This window comes from Staurois parvus, unplaced genomic scaffold, assembly GCF_062004578.1.
Source record: "Staurois parvus isolate SC_StPar_1 unplaced genomic scaffold, SC_StPar_1.0 ptg000676l, whole genome shotgun sequence".
NCBI classification, from domain to species: Eukaryota; Metazoa; Chordata; class Amphibia; order Anura; family Ranidae; genus Staurois; species Staurois parvus.
Genome location: NW_028318472.1, coordinates 204,867 through 226,927, shown reverse-complemented (window position 1 = coordinate 226,927; position 22,061 = coordinate 204,867). Strand labels below are relative to the sequence as shown.

General features: G+C 44.7%; 1 protein-coding gene across 1 annotated transcript in view; it reads left to right on the top strand.

Moving 5' to 3' along the window:
• Positions 1-22,061, top strand: part of MEGF6 (multiple EGF like domains 6) — a 529,814-nt gene that overhangs the window by 315,128 nt on the left and 192,625 nt on the right. The window contains exon 5 of the mRNA XM_089652234.1: positions 13,242-13,364. Within this exon, the coding sequence (XP_089508360.1) occupies positions 13,242-13,364 (123 nt within the window). The remainder of the gene's footprint in view (positions 1-13,241; positions 13,365-22,061) is intronic.

Sequence of the window (22,061 nt, the reverse complement as noted above, 5' to 3'; positions counted from 1 at the left end):
CCCCGGACAATAGGGGATCATGGGGCCACTGTGTCCTCTCCCACACTCAAACCACACCCAAAAAAGCCTATGAAAGGTACCAGGGACATCTCATGGGACCCCCTACTGACCCCGGGCCCTCGGGCAGTGCCCGAGTTCCCCAATCGTCAGTCCACCCCTGATCCTCCCTTGCAGTGAGGCTGCGCCCACATTGACAGAGCTGGCAGCTCATTTCGTCAGACAGAGTAAAAGCACTTGCCTTGTCCTCCACTCTCCCAGCAGATGCTACTCCAGTACCATCACATCCAGTGCGGGGCTATGGACCCTGCATTGGTCTTGACGATGTTGGGACTTTAGACCACTAGAGCGTGGGAGAGAAGCCGCTGCGGGGACTGTTCTTACAGTGCAAATAAATTGGTAAAATAGATTTCTTTTTCCGCCAGACCTAAATGAGCATTTAACCCTGGCAGTGGAGGCGCAGGCCCAAGGTAAGGGATAGTTTTTTTAAGATTTCCTGGAGTTGGGCTTTAATTGAGGAAGGTGTTGGCAGCACGCAGGCCGTCGCTTTTTCTGCTTTGGGTGAAGTTTTACAAATTGTGGGAATAGTAGATGTGAAAAAACCAAAGTGCGGGTTTTGTAGAATCCTAGCTTTGTCACGTAGATATTTTTTATGCCAGCAGATGGCGCTTTTATCACAGGGGTCAGAAGACCCCCAAACTTTCTGCAGGGCAGCAACTTTCTAATAGGAAATGCCATTTGGTGGGAAAGTTTTTTTTTGTATTGTTTTAAGAGAACCTGTATTTTGGCCGTTCCCTTGTCAATAATCCATTTCAGCCTTTCCATCCTCCCTTTCCTCCTTCCAAATCCCAGAGCTTGCACGTGGTTATAGGGGGACTCCAGCATTTAGACAGTGGGGGCTGCATTTGTTTGTTTTTTCAGGCTGTGTTCCCTTTTTTTTTTTTTTTTTTTACCAGCGCCCCCATCGGCATGCACCCGGCGCTGTCAGTGAGCGCTTTGTCCTACTAGTAAAAGGCCAATCACAGAGGCCTTTTACCACGTGATCAGCTGTGTCCAATGACAGTTGACAGCACTTTCCTCACACTGTCACTGCATAAGGAAAGTACTGCCGATATCCGGCAGCTGTCACAGAAGACATCTGCACTGATCATCAGGACACTGATGACCAGTGCTGCCCATCAGTGCCACCAACCAGTGACCATCAGTGCTGCCCAGCAGTGCTGCCCATCAGTGCCCAGCAGGGCCTCCCATCAGTGCCCAGCAGTGCCTCCCATCAGTGCCCAGCAGTGCCTTCCACCAGTGCCCATCAGTGCCTCCCACCAGTGCCCAACAGTGCCGCCCATCATTGCCATCCAACAGTGCTATCAATCAATGCTGTCAGTCAGTGCCCATTAGTGCTGCCTATCAGTGCCCATCATTGCTGCATATCAGTTTAGCAGCATCAGTGCCTTCTCATCAATGCTCACCAGTGCCACCTCCTCAGTGCAGCCTATCAGTGCCCATCAGCGCTGCCTATCCATGCCACCTCATCAGTGCCTATCAGTGCCCATCAGTGCTGCCTATCAGTGCCCATCAGCGCTGCCTATCAGTGCCCATCAGTGCTGCCTATCAGTGCAGCCTCATCAATGCACATCAGTGAAGAAGTAAAATTACCTGTTTGCAAAATTTTATAGTAGAAACACAGAAAAACTATTTTTTTTTCAAAATGTATGCCCTTTTTTTTGTTTATAGCGCAAAAAATCCCATTGGGGAATAAATACCACCAAAAGAAAGCTCTAGTTGTGTGAAAAAAAAATGCTAAAAATGTAATTTGGGTACAATGTTGCATGACCGCGCAATAGTCATTCAAAGTGCAACAGCGCTGAAAGCTGAAAATTGTCCTGGGCAGGAAGGGGGTGAAAGTACCCGGTAGGCGAGGGGTTAATAAAGGACTTGTCAAAGACTTCTGTCATTTTTTGCACTACACATTTTTTTTTTGTGAATGGGTAGCGGTCCCATGTACCCCATACTCCTTCACATGGGAGGGGGGCGGGATCTGGGGGCCCCCTTGTTAAAGAGGATGTCCAGATTAAAATAAGCCGTCCACATGCAGACCCCCGCAACTACAGGCCATGATTGTGGGAAGAGGCCATTGTCTCCATCAATATAGGGGGGTGCTTGGAAGGAGCCCCCCTCCATGTTGAGGGCATGTGGCCTAGTATGGCTCACCCCCCCCCCCCCAGGGGCGGACCGACAACACATGGGGGCCCCCGGGCAATAGGGGATCATGGGGCCCCTGTGTCCTCGCCCATAATCAAACCACACCCAAAAAAGCCTATGAAAAGGTACCAGGGGCATCTCATGGGACCCTCTACTGACTTCAGGCCCTCAGGCAGTGCCCGAGTTTCCAAATGGTCAGTCCGCCCCTGCCCCCTCCTTTCCTGACCTGCTGAGCTGCATGCTAGGATAAGGGTCTGGTATGGATTTTGGGGGGGACACCCACGCCATTGAAAAAAAAATTGGCATGGGGGGGGGTTCCCCTCCAAATCCATACCAGATCCGAAGGGCTTGGTATGGATGGAAGGGGGGGGGACCCACGCCATTTTTTTAAAAATTTGCCGGCAATTCTTTTTACATTCAGTTGTTAGCGGGGAACCCCACTGACAGCTGAAACAATAATGTCTTCACTACTAAAATACTGCATGACCGCATGGGTCGAATTCCGAACGATCAAAAATCAAAGACATAGTTCATTCTGTAATCTGACGGTGCCACCAATAATTTCTACGATCGGTTGTTTTTCCTGAATTTTCCAGCATGCCCGATAAACGAAATGGGGAGAAACCACGAAAATCAGCCGGTGCCGTTGCCCCACTAACAGAGCAAAAATCGGCTGATTATTCTTAGGTCTGATTTTCAAACGAACAATCGTTCGAAAATCGACCCATGTATGGCCAGCCAGCCTTAATAATAGAAATGCAGTATTTTAGTAGCTGTGAGGGATCGTTCTTTCATCAGGTTCAAATGTTCGACCACAAACTGTACAGGGGGGATGTGTTCAGCCCATCACTATTCATCTCTATTACATGGTGGTCTGATGGGATGAGTAGTTTGCACAAGAAAGGATATTGGCCCTTTCATCTCACAGGAAGTGACAAGGACACTGCATTTCTGGCAGGATCAGTATTTTCTGTACTTGATGAAAATTTTCTTAGCTTAAAAAAAAAAAGAAAACAAATCCAGCTGCCACCTCTAATGCAGGCCATAGACGGCTCGAAAATTGGCCAATTTTTCGGCAGAAAAAAAACGGCCGATTTTTGCACTGTTAGTGGGTTAATTGGTCGGCCTTTTTTGGGGGTTTTGGCACATTTTTTTTATCGGCCAAGTTGGAAAATTCGCAGCTGATTTTGACGATCGGCCAATTTTCCCGGCAATGATGGGCAAATCGGACGATCGTTTTACCGATAAAAAATCTGCGCATGAGCCGTGACCTGCAAGAAGAAAAAGAGGAAGAAGAAGGAAAAGAAGAAGAAGGAAAAGAAGCAGAAGAAGAAGGAAAAGAAGAAGAAGAAGAAATAAGAAAAGAAAAAAAAGAAGAAGGAAAAGAAGAAGAAGAAGAAGAAGGAAAAGAAGAAGTAGAAGAAGAAGAAGTAGAAGGAGGAAAAGAAGAAGAATTCCAGTCCGCTATTATATTTTATATGAAAAGTCTTGCGGTTGGAAGAATGTATCTATTTGTATCCGAATAAAACCATCTGTATCTGAAATGGATACAAATAGATACAATGTTGCAACCGCAAGACTTTTTAATGTAAAATATAATAGCGGAGCTCTCTGCCGGGACAGAAGTAAAAATGCCGGCCGTAGACGGGACGAAAATCGGCGGATTTTTTTACCGTTGGTGGTAACCTCGGCCTATTGAACGACCGATTTTTCATTTTTAAAAAAAAAAACGGCCGGTTTTTGACCCGTCTATAGCCTGCATAAGGATTGGTAGGCGTCAAAATATTCTTTTTTAATTGTTGGGTTTAGATACACTTTAATCATCTTTGCTACAATTTCTAACCGCCTCTCAGATCAGATGACAGGTCCTCTTGGGCCAAGCCTGGCCATCTGTGTAACAGTCGCAGTCGCCGATCTGATAAGCTGGAGCTGTCATTGTGTGCACATGGGGTGCGATGGGTTCCAGTGTTCTGACGAGTCTTGGAAAGTCATCCAGCTTCTCAGTCAGAGTTGTGTTCTCGGTCAACATTCCTCAGTCCGTGGGATGTGTGCTGAAATGTGCATGTGTGGCCTTCATCAGAAGACCCTGTGCCAGGGTGACAACACAGGGGGCAATTGGGAGACAGAGTAGAGTGTTGTCACCCTGTAACAGGAAGTGGCTCAACAAAGACCTTCATGGCGGGATCACCAGGGAATATTATCAGGTTTTGCTTTTTTTTTTAAATATTGAAAATGACTTTTAGGGCTGGTTCACACCCACAATGCAGTGGCTGCTGTGCAGTGTGATCCTTTTTTTTTTTTTTTTTTTAATGAACTTTATTGAGATGTCATACAGACATTTCATAAAGTTCAGTTGTCAACTGCGCAGCACAAGGCACTAGGTTGCTATGTAATACATGCATGCAGTACTTTTTTTCAGTGCAGTATGCACGCACACCAGGGGCGGACTGACAACTCATGGGGCCCCCGGGCAATAGGGGATCATGGGGTCCCTGTGTCCTCGCTCACATTCAAACCATACCCAAAAAAGCCTATGAAAGGTACCAGGAGCATATCATGGGGCCCCCTACTGACCCTGGGCCCTCGGGCAGTGCCCAAATGGTCAGTCCGCCCCTGCTGCACACCACCACAATGCATAGGTGTGAACCCAGCCGAATAGCGCCTCAACACATGTGCTAACAAGTGCCTTTTCGTGCCGGCCAAACGCAGGGCGCTATTTTGCAAAAGGGCGGGGACTTCTTTTGCGTGTTTCTCGTGAATAGGACAAGCCATTGAAATGAATGGGCTGCCCTATATGAGGCGTGTGGTAAAATGCGCAGAATTGCACACGCACAATTGGGAGACAGAGTAGAGTGTTGTCACCCTGTAACAGGAAGTGGCTCAACAAAGACCTTCATGGCGGGATCACCAGGGAATATTATCAGGTTTTATTTTTTTAAATATTGAAAATGTCTTTTAGGGCTGGTTCACACCCACAACGCAGCGGGCCTGGAAAAAAAACAGTGACCAGGGCTCAGTGACTCCACACGTCTGAGATATTCAAAGGTAAGACCAAGCTGGCGGCTCGGTGACATTCACATAAAAAAAAGATTTGATTGGCTACATGGACAAAATCAGTACATGGACCCCAACGCGTTTCGTCCATCAGTTCATAGTGATGGCCGAAACGCGGTAGTGAGCATGTACTGCTTTTGACCGTGTAGGCAATAAACTCTTTTATATTTGGATGTCACCGAGCCGCCGGCTTGATCTCACCTTTGAAAGGAACTGGCTACCCTATGAGTGTAGCGTGAAAACGCACCAAGAAATCCACGGAAAAACGCACGTTCACAAGGCGCTAGGAGTAAATGCAGCTCAAATAAGTAAATATGTTCTGCGGTTGTTTCTTCATTGTGAGTTTCTGAACTCAGCTTGCCAGACATAGAGTGTCTTTCCTATACGCCGGGGGAGGGGGGGGGGCTCCGTCTCCGGATATGCGCTCCCCTTCCCCAAACAATGAAACCCTCACAAAGGCCGGTCTCGCCATAGTTTGCAAATAACTTCGGCAATTTAGTGCGCTACCTATTTAGTGCAGTAATTAGACTTGTCCATCCATCGATGTAATGGACTCATTATGAGATCTTAACGTTCTCAGGTCTGGTCCGGACATTCTAGGGGGGAATTAAAAGCGCGCGCGGGTCACAAAAGGGACACCCGTAATTTCTCATGAAAGAACGATCGGCGGCCCCGCCGTAATTACCCGCAATACAAAAGGAGCTCGGAAGCTCTTCTGCCGGGTAATTTTCGTTCGGGAAGTAATGAGACAAACACGAGTTTAATCCAAACGCCGACCGGCGCAGTATCTGTCCCCTGAACTGCGTGCAGTCTGAGAATCGTTAATGGACAATGCTAATAGCTTTTCAGCCCGTTGTATAAATGAATTGCCCAGAAGGGCACCAAAGTGGAAAATGGCGGGGAGCTGTAATGGGGGAGCTTCCGAAAAGATGGAAATGAAAAGATTTTGCCGTGGCCATGCAATAAAGGGGGTACTCTACCTCTCGGGCAGACTTGATGGACCACGTGGGCTTTTTCTGCCGTCACTTTTCTATGTTACCTTATGGATTGTTGCTCTAAAACGATGCAAAAGTTCCGGTGATAATCTACATTGCCTGTTCTGATGTATATGTGTGTGCACTGGTATATAACGGAAACCTTTAACAGCCGGGTCCAGCTTAATGGGTCAAGAATGGCCGTCAGTGCTCCCATCCTCATGTAATTAGCAGGGCTGGGGTCACACAATGCCTGCGGTGTCCTATAGAGCTCAACTGTCAGTTTCACAGCCGACCTTGCTCTCTCCAAACTGCGGCTCAGGGGCCGGATGTGGCCATTACTTGCCTTTATCTGGCCCTTGGAGCATTATTCCTCCAATTTATGCAAGGTGCTATTCCTTATACACCAAAAAGGGGGCATAATTCCTGTCACTGATACCAACAATAGGGCACTATTCCTACCACTGACCCCAACAAAGGGACACTATTCCTTTCACTGACCCTAACAGTGGGGCACTAGTCCTTCCACTGACTCCAACAATGGGGCACGATTCCTACCACTGACCTCAATGATGGGGTACTATTCTTCCCACTGACCCAATGATTGGCCAATATTCTTTCCACTGACACCAATGATGGGGCACTGTTCCTACCACTGACCCCAACAATGGGATGCTATTCCTTCCACTGACCCAAACAGTAGGGCACTAGTCCTAGCACTGACCCCAACGATGGGCACTATTCTTCCCACTGACCCAATGATGGGCTACTATTCTTCCCACTGACACCAATGATGGTGCACTATTCCTACCACTAACCCCAACAGTGGGGCACTGTTTCTACCACTGACCCCAATGATGGGGCACTATTCTTCCCACTGACCCAATGATGGGCCACTATTCTTTCCACTGACACCAGTGATGGTGCACTATTCCTTCCACTGACCCCAACACTGGGTCTTGGAGCATTATTACTCCAATTTATGCAAGGTGTTATTCCTTCTACACCAACAATGTGACATAATTCCTGTCATTCATACCAACAATAGGGCACTATTCCTACCACTGACCCCAACAAAGGGACACTATTCCTTCCATTGACCCCAACAGTGGGGCACTAGTCCTACCACTGACTCCAACGATGGGGCACTATTCCTACCACTGACCTCAACAATGGGGAACTATTCTTCCCACTGACACAAATGATAGTGCACTATTCCTTCCACTGACCCCAACAGTGGGGCATTAGTCCTTCCACTGACCCCAACAGTGGGGCACTAGTCCTTCCACTGACCCCAACAGTGGGGCACTAATCCTACCATTGACCCCAACAATGGGGCACTATTCTTCCCACTGACACCAATGACGGTGTGCTATTCCTACCACTGACTCCAATGATGGGTCACTATTCCTACCACTAACCCCAACAGTGGGGCACTATTTCTACCACTGACCCCAACAATGGGGCACTGTTCTTCCCACTGACAGCAATGATGAGCCACTATTCTTCCCACTGACCCCAATGATGGTGCAATATTCCTCCCACTGACCCCAACAGTGGGGCACTATTCCTACCACTACCACCAATGATGGGACACTATTCTTCCCATTGACACCAATGATGGAGCACTATTCCTACCACTCTCTCCAACAAAGGGGCACTATTCCCCCCACTGACACCAATGATGGTGCACTATTCCTCCACTGACACCAATGATTCTTCTACTGAAACCAACTGAAGGGCCTTATACTTCCCACTGATACCAGTGATGGGGAACTACTGTATTTCTTTCCCTAATACCAATAATAGGGCAATATTAATCCCACTAATACCAATGATAGGGCATTGTTTACTCCCATTGACAGCAGGGAATTTTTTTTACTCATGCTGGCCACAGTCCGGCCTCCTCAAAGTCTGAAGGACAGTAAACTGGCCCTTTGCTCAGAAAGTTTGGAAACCTCTTCTTTATAGTGACAGCTGAGCCTTGCTGATTACATTGATAGGTGTGTAATAGGGCTGGACCAGTAAAAGTAGGGAGCTCTCAGATGTGGACTGACCATTTGGAAACTCGGGCACTGCCCGGGGACCTGGGGTCAGTAGGGGGCCCCATGAGATGCCCCTGGTGCCTTTTTCATAGGCTTTTTTGAGTTTAAGCAAGGACACAGGGGCCCCATGGTCCCCTATTGCCCGGAAGCCCCATGAGTTGTCAGTCCGCCCCTGGGAGCAATTCAAATCAATAAGGAAGAAAGAGTGCCTTCCTCACCAGAGTTTGGTTTGTGGCCAAGATAGGTACCTGGTTCTTGGCTGTCTCACCGACCACCATAGTCAAATCGCTCAACACATGGACAACTTCTGGGTTGGTTTTGGTTGGTTAAAACTTTCATCCTGCTTGAAATTAATTTAAAACGTTTATTTGTTAAGAACATCAGATGGAGCACACGTTTCAGGAGAAATGTTCTTCTCCTTCTGCAGGGCTTGAACAAAGACTTCTAATACAATGCACATGGAATACCATAGAAAGCTTGAGTACCTAGTGCTTAGTACAAACTTCCATCTTGCCCGAAATTTTGTATAAAATGCTTTTTGGTAAGAACATCAGATATATATCCAATGCATTTCAGGGGGTGGAGGACTTCTACTTTAGGGCTTCAACAAGAACTTGTAATACAATCTGGATGAAATAAGTAGAAAGCCTAAATTGAGGCTGGACTGAGGCTAGCATGTCCTATCAGCAATCTTAACAGCTGGCTGGTTGCAGCTGTTGTTTCACATTGCCGATAGGACATGCTAGACTCATTTCAGCCCCAGTTCAGTTCCTGTGTTATTCCACCTGGATTGTATTACAGAGTTTAGTTTATAGTAAAGGTAGGTACCTGGCTCTGGGCCTAGGCTTCTCTCCCTCTAGTCACAACAGTCAAATTGCTTAATAGATGGACAACTTCTGGGTTGGTCTTGGTTGGAAATGACTAGTTAAAACTTCCATCCTGCTTGAAAATTATTCAAAATGTTTATTTGTTAAGAACATCAGAATGAGCAGAAATGTTTCGGGAGAAAAAAATCTTCTTAGGAGTCCAATGTCTTTATTGTTCAACTGGTTAACGCGTTTTGGGGGCCACACAATCCCCCTTCATCAGGGCTCAAAAATACTCCTTCAGACAGGCGATAATATAAATAATAGTCAGTGCTGGTGTTCACAGTAGAAGTGGCAAGGAAGCCACGTTGGATGTCTTTTGCCCTGTTTGTATCTTACCAGTTGAAGGATAAAGACTTTGGACTCTTAAGGATTTCTCATTTAGTCCTCGATTTGACCTATTACACTTTGATTGCTAAACTCTTCCTAACTGCTTTACAGCCACTACTTGCTGAATGGGTGTGGCTCCTTACTATGACTTAACATAATTGGTTCTAAAATCTCTCTAATTGAAGTAACTAAGGGCAGTTCCATTTTTCTCTACCTGCCACATTTATGTCTCTTCCAACACAAGTCAAAATGGTCAGTGGATCCAGATATGTGGGTAGCTAAACTTTTTGGCAAATTTCACCTTTACCTGTAAAAGGTGAGTTTGGCTCTTCCCACACAATCTGTTGGTCCATTAATGGGGTTAAAAGGTGTCATGGTCAGGCTCCAAGACCAGTAGCTATAGCAGTAGAAAGGCCTCCACTGACCAGCAGGATAGGTATTCAAGTAGGTCACTCTGGCGGATGACACAGGTTCACTCAGGGTACACCAGAGCCCCTAATGGTGTAGATGGGTTTTGCTACATGTTAGTACCAGGTCGTGGTCCTCAGGATTGCCCCACCAGGAGGTGAGCACGCAGGGGTCCTGTAGCAGATATAGCAGGGAGGGATCAAGCAAAAGTGTAGTTGGAAAACAAGCCAAAGATCGGTAACAAGTGGTTGCAGAGTGGGATCAAGCAGAAGCGTAGTTGAGGAACAAACCAAAGGTTGGTAACGAGTGGTCGCAGGTTGGGATCAAGCAGAAGCATAGTCGAGGAACAAGCCAAGGGTTGGTAACGAGCGGTAGTAAAGATACAGATGGCAGCAGGAGTGACAAGAGTGAGATATCGGCTGGGGAGACCACAATAATCTGGCAAACAGGAATTGCAGAGGCATGGCTAAAATGGGAAGTTCATGGGAGGAGCAAAGGGTTCAAAGTTCAAGAGAAACAAGCTTCAAGGCAACGTTGTTCACAGAATCGTCCAGGGAGTTGTCCAGCATCCCAGGTGGCTCAGTAAGAAGAGACATCACCGGAGGTTGTAGGTTCAGACCCGGGTCCTGACAGAAAGCAGAAGAGGGAGGAAGCCAATGGTGACTTTGATGGGAAAATGTTGAGGTTGGCCTATCATGTTGACATGGCGTATACACCGACTGGAACATCTGGTTATGCATTCTGCATCCTCTTCTCGTTTTTAAATACTCGGGTTTACTTGATCTACAACAAATGGAACAGTTATGAATGGAATCCAAGCGTTGTCCAAACGCATGAAGTCATATTCTATATCTGCTCTCACCTGGCTCCTGAACCAAGAGGAGCGTATGAAAGATTTTTTGACACGCCAGATGTTTCTCTCGGCAAAGTTTCAGCATCTCTCCTTCTGAACAGCTGCATGCAGGGGGAAGTCATCTGTTTCCACTGCCCTCATCTCCTGCTTATCACAAACCATTCCAACATGTCCATCAGGAACTGTCCACTCAAGGAATTCACTGTGCAGTCAAGAGATAATGTCGAAAACCTCGGGGGGGTTTACAGAAGTTTATGTTTCAGGGTTCAAGTTTTTCTTTTTTTTTCTTTTCACCGCTATTAAATATGAAACATTACCAATGGTGTCCAAAGAACAAAGTAGACCTTTGGGTAACATTACAAGTCTGCTCGAATAAAATCCTGCCATGTCATATTATACAGCACCAAACTGTATGATTTTTCAGATAAAAGCCACCTTTTAATATTAATAAAGCAACTTTGGGCTCCACTCCAGTGACTGTGCCTCGGCTCAGATGATGTCATTAGCCTGCTGGAGGCAAGAGTTTTCAGAGGTAGAAGTACAGTGGACCCAAAGGCATAACTAGAACCTTCAGGACCCTGGTGCAAGAAACCATGAAGGGGCCCCATGACACCCTTTCTATTGGACCCTGGGCCCTTCCCTCCAAGCCCAATGCCCTTTCCCCCAAGCCTGAATCCCTTCCAAATTCCCACTGATCTTGGGGCCTTTTAAACCCATTGCATAGCCCTTTATTGTGGGACTCTTTCGCATGTTCTACAGCGATCCCCCTTCTTGCTGTCTTTGGGCCTCCCCACAGTGGTGGAACGCCAGGGCCCAGTTGCAATGCAACCTTTGTGACCCTAGTAGTTCTTCCACTGAGTGGACCCAAATCTGGAGTAGTGATAAGCTGAACACACCTAGGTTTGGTAAGAGCAGGGTTTGGCAAACATCAATAAAGTTCAGGTGCCAAGTCCTGGGGCATTTTTTGATCTGTCTGAGGGTCAGCAGGCATTTCAACTGATGCAGATCTACATTGATGGACGAAATGATTGACGGCGGATGTACATCACCAGACTTTTTAAATAATATTAAAGAATTTGTCAAAGATTGTGTGTGGTTTTTTTTTTTTTACTGTTTGCAATTATTCTGTGAATGGGTTGGGGTGCTATGTACCAATTACTCATTCAAATAGGGGCAGATTCTGGAAGCCCCTTTATTGCTAAAGGGGTCTTCCAGATTCCAAAATCCTCCCATCTGCAGACCCACAATCACTGGGCCAGGGTTGTGAGGAAGAGGCCCTTGTCCTCTTCAGCAATGGGTTAAGGTGCTTTGCCATGGGGTCCCTTCTTGGTAAGGCACCCCCCATGTTTGTGAAACATGGCCCGGCATGGTTCTGGAGTGGGGAGCGCTTATCCTCCCCCCTTCCTGGCCTGCCAGACTGTATGCTTCTATAGGGGTCTGGTATGGGGTTTTTTGGGAGGGCACAATGCTTTTTTTTCCTGTATTTTTTGCATTTCCCTCTTAAAATCCATAACCAGACCAGAGGGTCTGGTATAGGTTTTGAGGGGAAGCCCACATTCTTTTTTCTTAACAATCCTTGCTCCTTTGCTCACATGATCTGGGATTCCCAGCCATGCACAGTAATTGAATGGCACCAGTAATGTCACTGGTTGTTAAGGACTTGGTGGTTTCTGCACCCCCCAGCTTCCTTAACAACCACTGACATATGACCAAGCTGTAATATATGACAGATGTAATACCACTATTATGCATGATGTTTGTCCAAACACCCAGACACTCAAAGTTTGGTCTGAGTTTGTGTTTGGACCGAACCTTCAACTCATCTCTAATCTGAGGTAGATAAAGAATTTAGATATAGAAGAAGCTCTCTATAACCTTCTTCCTAAAGGGTCCTTGGAGTGTCAGTAATAGTTGAGAAAAGAGAGCGCCATAAGTATTGGGTCCAGTAAAAATCCAGTAAGCCACAAAGAAGATAATAAAAATAACCGTCTTTTGGTGGCTCAGAGGTTCCCCTTCCTCAGATCTTGTAGTGAAGAAATAGGTTCTACGGACACTGGTCCAGTTGACCATCAAAAGTCATTTCCAGTGTTATCTGCAACTTTCATTGAAAAAAAAAATACTTCGGGATTCTGCCATGAAGGTCCTTGCTTCTACACTTCCTGTTATAGGGTGACAACCAAGGGCGGACTGACCATTTGGAAACTCGGGCACTGCCTGAGGGCCCGGGGTCAGTAGGGGGCCCCATGAGATGCCCCTAGTACCTTTTTCATAGGCTTTTTTGAGTTTGGGCAAGGACACAGGGGCCCCATGATCCCCTATTGCCCGGGGGCCCCATGAGTTGTCAGTCCACCCCTGGTGACAACGCTCTGTCCCTGTCGCCCAGTTGTCCTTCTGCATTGTCACCCTGTCTCACAGGCTTTTGATGGAGACTACAAATGGTCAATAAGGTTTACATCTACTTTAATTGTTTGATTTGGAGAGACCAGCTTTACGCAGTTTCCATTTTGCCTTTCAGATGTTAATGAGTGCGAGACCGCAAACGGAGGATGTGAGGTGCAGTGCTGCAATACGATCGGAAGTTTCTACTGCAAGTGTCCAGAGGGCCAAACTCTGAAGGAGGATGGAAAAAGCTGTCAAGGTAAGAGGTGTTGGGACTTAAAGGCCAAGTCCACCCAATAATGAAAATAAACTGCTTGAATCAATTGCTTTCCGTTTCTCTGAGTTCAGTCGTGAGCTTCTCTGTCTCCATTCCTATCCAACCCTCCCATGTAACCATAACACAGTTTGGGGTGGAGGAACTTGAGAGTCCTGCACAGAGCCTTGACCTCAACCCTACTGAACAACTTTGAGATAAATTGGAATTCCAATGGTGAGCCAGGTCTTCCCATCTAACATACGTACTTGACCTCAGAAATGGACATTTTCATGAAATTTCAGTACCTGACCTCAAAAAAGGACATTTTCATGAAATTTTTTTTTTGCTGTAGGGCCTACAGACACCCTCCAAAATCTTGTGGTAAGCCTCCACAAAAGAGTGGAGGCTGTTGTAGCCATAAAGGGATGGGCCGTACGAAACAAAGTCCATGGTTTTGGAATTAGATGTCCAGGAAACTTTTGGACATTAGTGATGGGACGAACATGCCCGTGTTCGGTACGTGGTTGAACATTGATCATTCGAACCTAATGAATATTCGACCACGAACTTCGAACTCAATGCAAGTCTGTGGGACTCGAACTTGTAAATTTAAAAGTGCCCATTTTGAAGGCTTATATGCAAGTTATTGGCCATAAAAGGGGTATGGGGACTCGGGTATTGCCCTGAGGGATATGAATCAGTTAAAGAAAATTTCAAAAATTACCGTTTTTAAAGGGGCATTCATTTTTCATTGCTTAAATTTAAAAAAAAATAAATTTTTTAAAAAAAGAAACAAACAAAAAAAAACAGCATGGATTCTCCCCCTAATCCTTTACCAGATCCTTCAGGTCTGGTAGGAAAGTTAGGAGGGACCCCACAGTAAACAATTACAAAATGGAGGAAAAAAAGCGTGGGGCCCCTCTACATTCCTACCAGACCCTTGATTCCGAGCACAGGCCTGGCAGGCCAGGAAAGGGGGGGTGAACAACCCCCCCCTCCCTGCAGCTTACCAGGCCATGTGCCCCATGCCGATGGGGACAAGGGCTTCTTCCTCACAACCCTGGCCTTTGTTGTAAAGGTCTGTGGGCATGGGGGCTCATTAGCATCAGGATACCCCTTTAAATAAGGGGGCACCCTAATGCTGCCCCTACCGTATGAATGAGTAAGGGGCACCCATTCACTAAAGGGTTTAAATTCAGTAAAAAATAAAGACGCCAGACTTTTGAAAAAATATTTTACTGAACAAAAACCAAAACAATAAAGTCTTTTATTAAAACAAAAGCCAAAAAAAATGGTTCCATCATTGTAATCCATGGTCATGCACAGCGTCCTGTGTTGTCTCGATGACACGCCAAAATAAAAAATAACTTGACGCCCGCTGACCTGTCCACAGTTGCCGAGCACTTGCCGAAATCTGACATTTGCTGGTCAGATGTAAACAATTGGGCGGAGCTAGCAGGGACGTCACCGCTAGCTCCACCCAATTGTGCTGTGATTGGCCAAAGCATTGCGCCTCAGGTACATTGCTTTGGCAAATCACAATGCACTGTGAGAGCGCAGTTTCGACTCGAAAATCAAGCCCATCCCTATTGGCCATATAGAGTGTGTTTATTTGCCATGACAGGTTCTCTTTATTTGTACCAGGTGCTCCATTAGTGACAGATTAGGTCTGCAATGTGTATTCCCAATTTTTCCTTCAACAGGACAATACGAGGAGATGGTTGCATGCAAACTTTGTGTCTGTAGACCATGGAGATAAAGCCCTGTGTAAATAAATCATTTAGGAATTAAATTCTATTATGTCTCTGATGGGACATGTCGGGGCGGCATGCCGATGTACCTGCGCTGTCATTGCCCCATTCCTGTCATTACAGCGCCCAAAGTAAACTCCGCCGTGTATGCCGAGCCTCTGCAGAGACATTCCTCACATTACTCCGTGTCTCTTTATCATCACAAATGTTTGTATCCAGGAGAAGATGAACACAACCATTGTTCCTGCAAATCTGACACCAGAGTCCCTCATATTCTACACTTCAGGCAGACATAGTGCTGTTTTATTATGTACAGTTGTGGCCAAAATTATTCAACCCCCACTGAAATTGAGTGTTTTGGCCAGTTTGACATTGCTTTTGATCATTCAGTCATCTTGCTTACATTTACATTAAAGAGGCACTTGTAGGTCAGACAAATATAACATAACAGTTATAATGAAATAACCACAAATGTCTTTTCTGTGCTCACAGCATTATCAGTTTTATTCAACCCCCAAGTGACATTCAATCTTAGTACTTAGTACAGCATCCTTTTACAGTTATAACAGCTTTTAAACGTGAAGCATAGCTTGACACAAGTGTCTTGCAGCGATCTACGGGTATCTTCGCCCATTCTTCATGGGCAAAGGCCTCCAGTTCAGTCACATTCTTAGGCTTGCGCACTGCAACTGCTTTCTTTAAGTCCCACCAGAGGTTCTCAATCGGATTTAAGTCTGGTGACTGCGATGGCCACTCCAAAATGTTCCAGCCTTTCCTCTGCAACCATGCTCTAGTGGACTTGGAGGTATGCTTGGGATCATTGTCCTGTTGAAAGGTCCAACGTCTCCCAAGCCTCAGGTGTGTGACGGACTGCATCACGTTTCCATCCAATATCTCCTGGTACTGAAGAGAATTCATGGTACCTTGCACACGCTGAAGCTTCCCTGTACCTGCAGAAGCAAAACAGCCCCAAAGCATGATTGACCCTCCACCATGCTTCACAGTAGGCAAGGTGTTCTTTTCATCATAGGCCTTGTTCTTCCTCCTCCAAACATAGCGTTGATCCATGGGCCCAAACAGTTCTAATTTTGTTTCATCAGTCCACAGAACACTATCCCACAACTTTTGTGGTTTGTCCACATGGCTTTTGGCATACTGCAGTCGACTCTTCTTATTCTTTGGAGACAGCAAGGGGGTACGCCTGGGAGTTCTGGCACGGAGGCCTTCATTACGCAGTGTGCGTCTTATTGTCTGGGCTGAAACTTCTGTACCCACATCTGACAAATCTTTTCTCAGTTCCTCAGCAGTCACACGGGGACTTCTCTCCACTCTACGCTTCAGGTAGCGCACAGCAGTCGAAGTCAGCATCTTCTTTCTGCCACGACCAGGTAGCGTTTCAACAGTGCCCTTTGCCTTGAATTTGCGAATGATGCTTCCTAAGGTGTCTCTTGGTATGTTTAACATCTTTGCAATCTTCTTATAGCCATTGCCCTTCCTGTGAAGAGAAATCACCTCTTCTCTTGTCTTCCTGGACCATTCTCTTGCCTTCACCATGTTTGTAACCACACCAGTAAATGTCTAGAAGGAGCTGAGTATCACAGTCATTTTAAAGCTGCCTAATTGGTGCTTATTATGCTTGATTGCTGCTCGGTGACATCCACAGGTGTTTTCAATACCTGATGGAAAGCACCTGTATGAACCTCTGTTCTTCAGAGTGGTAGTCTTTAAGGGGTTGAATAATTGTGGCAATGAAGAAACCACATAAGAACCATTTACTACTGTATTACATAAACAATTGATGTCATTTTAGTTGCATTTGGGTAGTTACAACGTCCTTGTAGGATTTGATTCTGAATACAATTCCAAATGTACACTATAGTCCCTAAACCCCTTTACAGCATTGGGGGTTGAATAATTTTGGCCACAACTGTATTTCTTTATTTTCTCCCTTCTTTCACTTTCAAAAAATTAATCAATATTTTTAAAAATGCATACAACTGTTTAACCTCACAAGCAGGTAGAATCCTAGTTTCCTCATCCCATGTTTACCTGGCTAATTTTAACTGATCTGCTGAGAAAAAGACCGTTGACGGTAGGTGAAGCTTAGGTTACACACAGCTGAATGAGTAACAGGTACCTTCCTCCACCCTGCTCTGTACTGCTCCGTATGTTCTTCGTCCTCTGACACCAGAGCTGAGCATCTTTTCTTTTTTTTTTTGCATTTTTATGCATGTTTCAGTCCTTTTCTTTCTCTTTCTTTCTTTCTTTCTTTCTTTCTCTTTCTCTCTTTCTTTCTGTTTCTCTCTTTCTCTTTCTTTCTTTCTTCCTTTCTTTCTCTTTCTCCTTCCCTTCTGTCCTTCATTCCTCTTTCTTTCTTCTCTTTCTTTCTCTTTTTTCCTTTCTTTCTCTTTTTTTCCTTTCTTTCTCTTTTTTTCATTTCTTTCTCTTTTTTTCCTTTCTTTCTTTCTTTCTCCTTTCTTTCTTTTTCTTTCCCTTCTCTTTCTTTCTTTTCTTTTCCTTCCCTTTTCTTTCCTTCCATTCCTCTTTCTTTCTTTCTCCTTCCCTTTCCTTCTGTCCTTCATTCCTCTTTCTTTCCTTCTCTCTTTCTCTTTCTTTCTTTCTTTCTTTCCTTCTCTCTTATTTCCTTTCTTTTCCTTCCCTTTTCTTTCCTTCCATTCCTCTTTCTTTCTTTCTCCTTCCCTTTCCTTCTGTCCTTCATTCCTCTTTCTTTCTCTTACTTTCTTTTTCCTTCTTTCTTTCTTTCTTTCTTTCTCCTTCCCTTCCCTTCTGTCCTTCATTCCTCTTTCTTTTTTCTCTTTCTTTTTTCTCTTTCTTTCTCTTTTTTTCCTTCTTTCTCTTTTTTTCCTTTCTTTCTTTCTTTCTTTCTCCTTCCCTTTCCTTCTGTCCTTCATTCCTCTTTCTTTCTTTTTCCTTCTTTCTTTCCTTTCTCTTTCTTTCTTTTTCCTTCTTTCTTTCTTCCTTTCTTTTCCTTCCCTTTTCTTTCCTTCCATTCCTCTTTCTTTCTTCTTCCCTTTCCTTCTGTCCTTCATTCCTCTTTCTTTCTTTCTTTTTCCTTCTTTTTCTTTCTTTTTCCTTCTTTTTCTTTCTTTCTTTCTTTCTTTCTTTCTTTCCGTCCTTCATTCCTCTTTCTTTCTCTCTTTCTCTCTCTCTTTCTTTCCTTCCTTTTTCTTTAACTTTCTTTCCTTCCCTTTCCTTCCTTTTCCTTCCGTCCTTCCTTCCAATCCTTTTTCTTTCCTTTCTTTCTTTCTTTCTTTCTTTAACTGCTATGCTAAAAAGAAAAAAAAAGCTAGTCAACCTTGTAGATGGAGTTTAGATTACATGCATAGCTGAGTCACTGAGCTCTCCTCCATTCCCCCAATCTGCTCTTTACTGTTCAGTACAGACTTTGCATTAGCCATCTGCAGGCAAATAGCCTGTGCATTGTTTTCTCTGCAGAATAGTCACCATCCTCTGACACCAGTGTATGCCGTGCTAAATGTTTGTAATGTAACAACTTTATACATAGTAAACAAAGATATACAGTATTTAAAAAAAAAGAAGCAAAACCGTTTTTCTGTAATCTGGTTGCATTCACATTTGGGCATTCATTTCTATTGATTCTAATGGAAAGTGAATTAGGGAAAAATGCACAGGTGGGTTTGGGCCCTGGAGGGCCCATCTCATGTGTGGACATCATAGCTGAGCAGCTCTGAACCAGGAAAAAAAACTGGGGACTTTCAGCCTCTTCTACACTGTTCACAGGGGAGCGTTCATGCTGTATATTAGAAGCTGCCTCAGATGGCCTGCTGAGGATGTATTGTGGCCACACGCAGAGACCAATAATCGAATCCCCGCACATGCATTCAGACGCATGGCAAGCCTTCTTAGAAATGCAGGTTGTCTGTCTGTCATTATTTAGCTGAAAACAGCACTGAGCAGAAAAATATTTTGACTCTGCAACCCCCCAGGGTAATAGCTGAATCCGTGACGAAGCAATTCAAGGCCTTCGGCGTGAGCCGTAAATGCCGATCTCATGCTGGTCTCATCCCACATGTGGCCTGTGAATGTGCGGCGTCCTAATAATTCACCTCCATGTTGCTGAAATGCGTCATGGCCATTTCACATGGCGACAAATTTCTGGGAGGTAATTACGCTGCGCACATCCCTGCCTAGAGAACTTCCCACCCACCCTGCGCCCGGGCACCCCAACATCACCTGTTCCTACTGTACCAGGCTGGTACCACATGTGCTTGAAAAATAGTTTTTTTTTAAATTATTATTATTTAAATTATTTTTTAAAATATATACTGTAATTAGAACAGTTTAGTTTAAGTATTCCTTGTATGTGTGTGTGTGTATTTGATTGGTATTTGTGTATTTTATTTATTTGATTATCATTTATTTTATTATCAATATTATTGTTGTTTTTATTATTATTATTAAATATTCAAATAAGTAATTATTGAAAATAATAGCTATTATTATTATTATTACTATTATTATTGGTGGTGTTGTTATTATTATTAGTAGTTATATATAATAATAATAATAGCTATTATTTTCAATAATTATTTATTTGAATATTTATTATTAATAATAATAATAATAATAATAATAATAAGTGTATTTGATCATTTGTAATAATAATAATAAGAAGAAGAAGAAGATGATTGTATTTGATCATTTTTTATTTGAATATTTATTGTTATTATTACTATTATATTATTATTATTATTTTATTATTATTATTATTATTATTATATTATTATTATTATATTTGATCATTATTTATTTTATTGCTATTTTGTGTGCTTTAAGTTATTTTATTTTATTTTTATTAGTTTTTTTTAGCTGTCTGTTTTTATTTGTTGCTTCTGGCATGAGAACAGGTTCAGGATAGGTGAAAGTAGCTTTGGACTCATTTGAAGCCCATTTGCCCCTTAAAGCAAAGGTTTATTCTGCTTTCCCTGGTTTGTCATCTCACGTCTCATCAACACGCTAATGAAATGATTAAATAAAAACTTTCTGTTTTTATTACACACCTTATCTTAGACCCAGTGTTGTCATCACTGGATCACTGTTCTTCTCTATGCAATTGCATGCAGATCATGGCTGGTGGGAAGGGTCAACAGGGGGCTGCACATAGCTTTCTGAAAACATCACAGCACCCTGCCTCAGTACTCCTTTCTAAAGAGCCTTCAGTCCTGGTACACGCAGTGGGTCGGCTCCTGGGAGGAGTTATGCAAATATCACAATCAGGGGCGGACTGACAACTCATGGGGTCCCCGGGCAATATGGGATCATGGGGCCCCTGTGTCCTTGCCCACACTCAAAGCACACCCAAAAAAGCCTGTAAAAAAGGTACCAGGGGCATTTCATGGGGCCCCATACTGAACCCAGGCCCTCGGGCACTGCCCGAGTGCTCGAATGGTCAGTCCGCCCCTGGTCACAATGCCTTGATGAACTGTTGTCAGTCTGGAGGAGTGGGCGTTCCTGGGCAGGCTGTATTTGCATGCAGACCACCCTAGGTAACATCTACATGTGACGCTGAGCCTCCATGATTGAAAGAACTGAAATCCAATGAGTGAAAGGGGCGGTTGTCCTCCAGCCAGGAAAGGAGGCGGAGCTCTATCTGACTTGCTGCAGCTTTTAATGCACAATGTTAGAAGCTCTGACCTGTTTCGCCCCGCCTCCCGGGCTTCATCTATAATCTAGTCCCCTCTGTGATACTGTCTGGATGTGACAGGTTCTCTTTAATGAGACACCAGAGGGCTGCTGTCCCCTTTGTAGCTAACTGAGCACAGATTGCTCTCCATTAGCTTCTTCCCGGGCCACAGCGGCCAGGAAATATGACAGCTGAACCCAGAAGTGATCTAAAATGCTTCTTTTCCAGGTTCACACTAGGTGGGGGCTCAGGGAATGGTCTCCCATTTACCTGGCGGCACCCCCCGTGGGGGTGGGAGAGAATGCCTCGGGGTGTGTCAAAGCGTTCTGGCGGCTGTGCTACTTTCCCGGCACTCACAGAAACGCGTTGCCCTTTAGCAGACGTCTGCTGGTACCATTGTTTTTTTTTTTTAAATGGCACTCCCACACATCTGCCAACACTCGCATTTTCACACGTGCCAAAATGCTGCAGCACCATGCGTTTCACCATGCGATTTAAGAGAAAAAAAAGTTAATTTTTTAACCTAAAGATGTGAATGGGCTCTAAAGTATAAGTACCTACCCGGGCGCTCCTGATTGGCGGTGAACCTCTGCCGGCATTGGCGCAGTAAAGGCTTCTTTCTGGCAACTCGACCATGCAGCTCCTTTTTGTTCAAGTATCATCGTATTGTGGCCTAAGCCCGCCAAAACCAACCCAAGCGATCCCATTCCAGAAAGAAGACTTTACTGCGCCAATGCCACAAAAAAACCCATTTACAATTTGCCCGACAACACCTTGACTCTCCTTACCAGGCTTCTTTCTGGCAACTTGACCATGCAGCTTATTTTTGTTCAAGTATCATCGTATTGTGCTCTAATCCCACCAAAAGCAATCCATGCAAGCGATGCCATTCCAGAAAGAAGCCTTTACTGAGCCAATGCCACAAAAAAACCTGTTTACATTTTGCCCGACAACACCTTGACATGCCTCACCAGACTTCTTTCTGGCAACTCGACCATGCAGCTTATTTTTGTTCAAGTATCATCGTATTGTGCTCTAATCCCACCAAAAGCAACCCATTCAAGGGATGCCATTTCAGAAAGAAGCCTTTACTGCCCCAATGCCACAAAAAAGCCCGTATACAATTTGCCCGACAACACCTTGACATGCCTCACCAGGCTTCTTTCGGGCAACTCGACCATGCAGCTCATTTTTGTTCAAGTATCATCGTATTGTGCTCTAAGCCCACCAAAAGTAACACATTCAAGCAATGCCATTCCAGAAAGAAGCCTTTACTGCACCAAT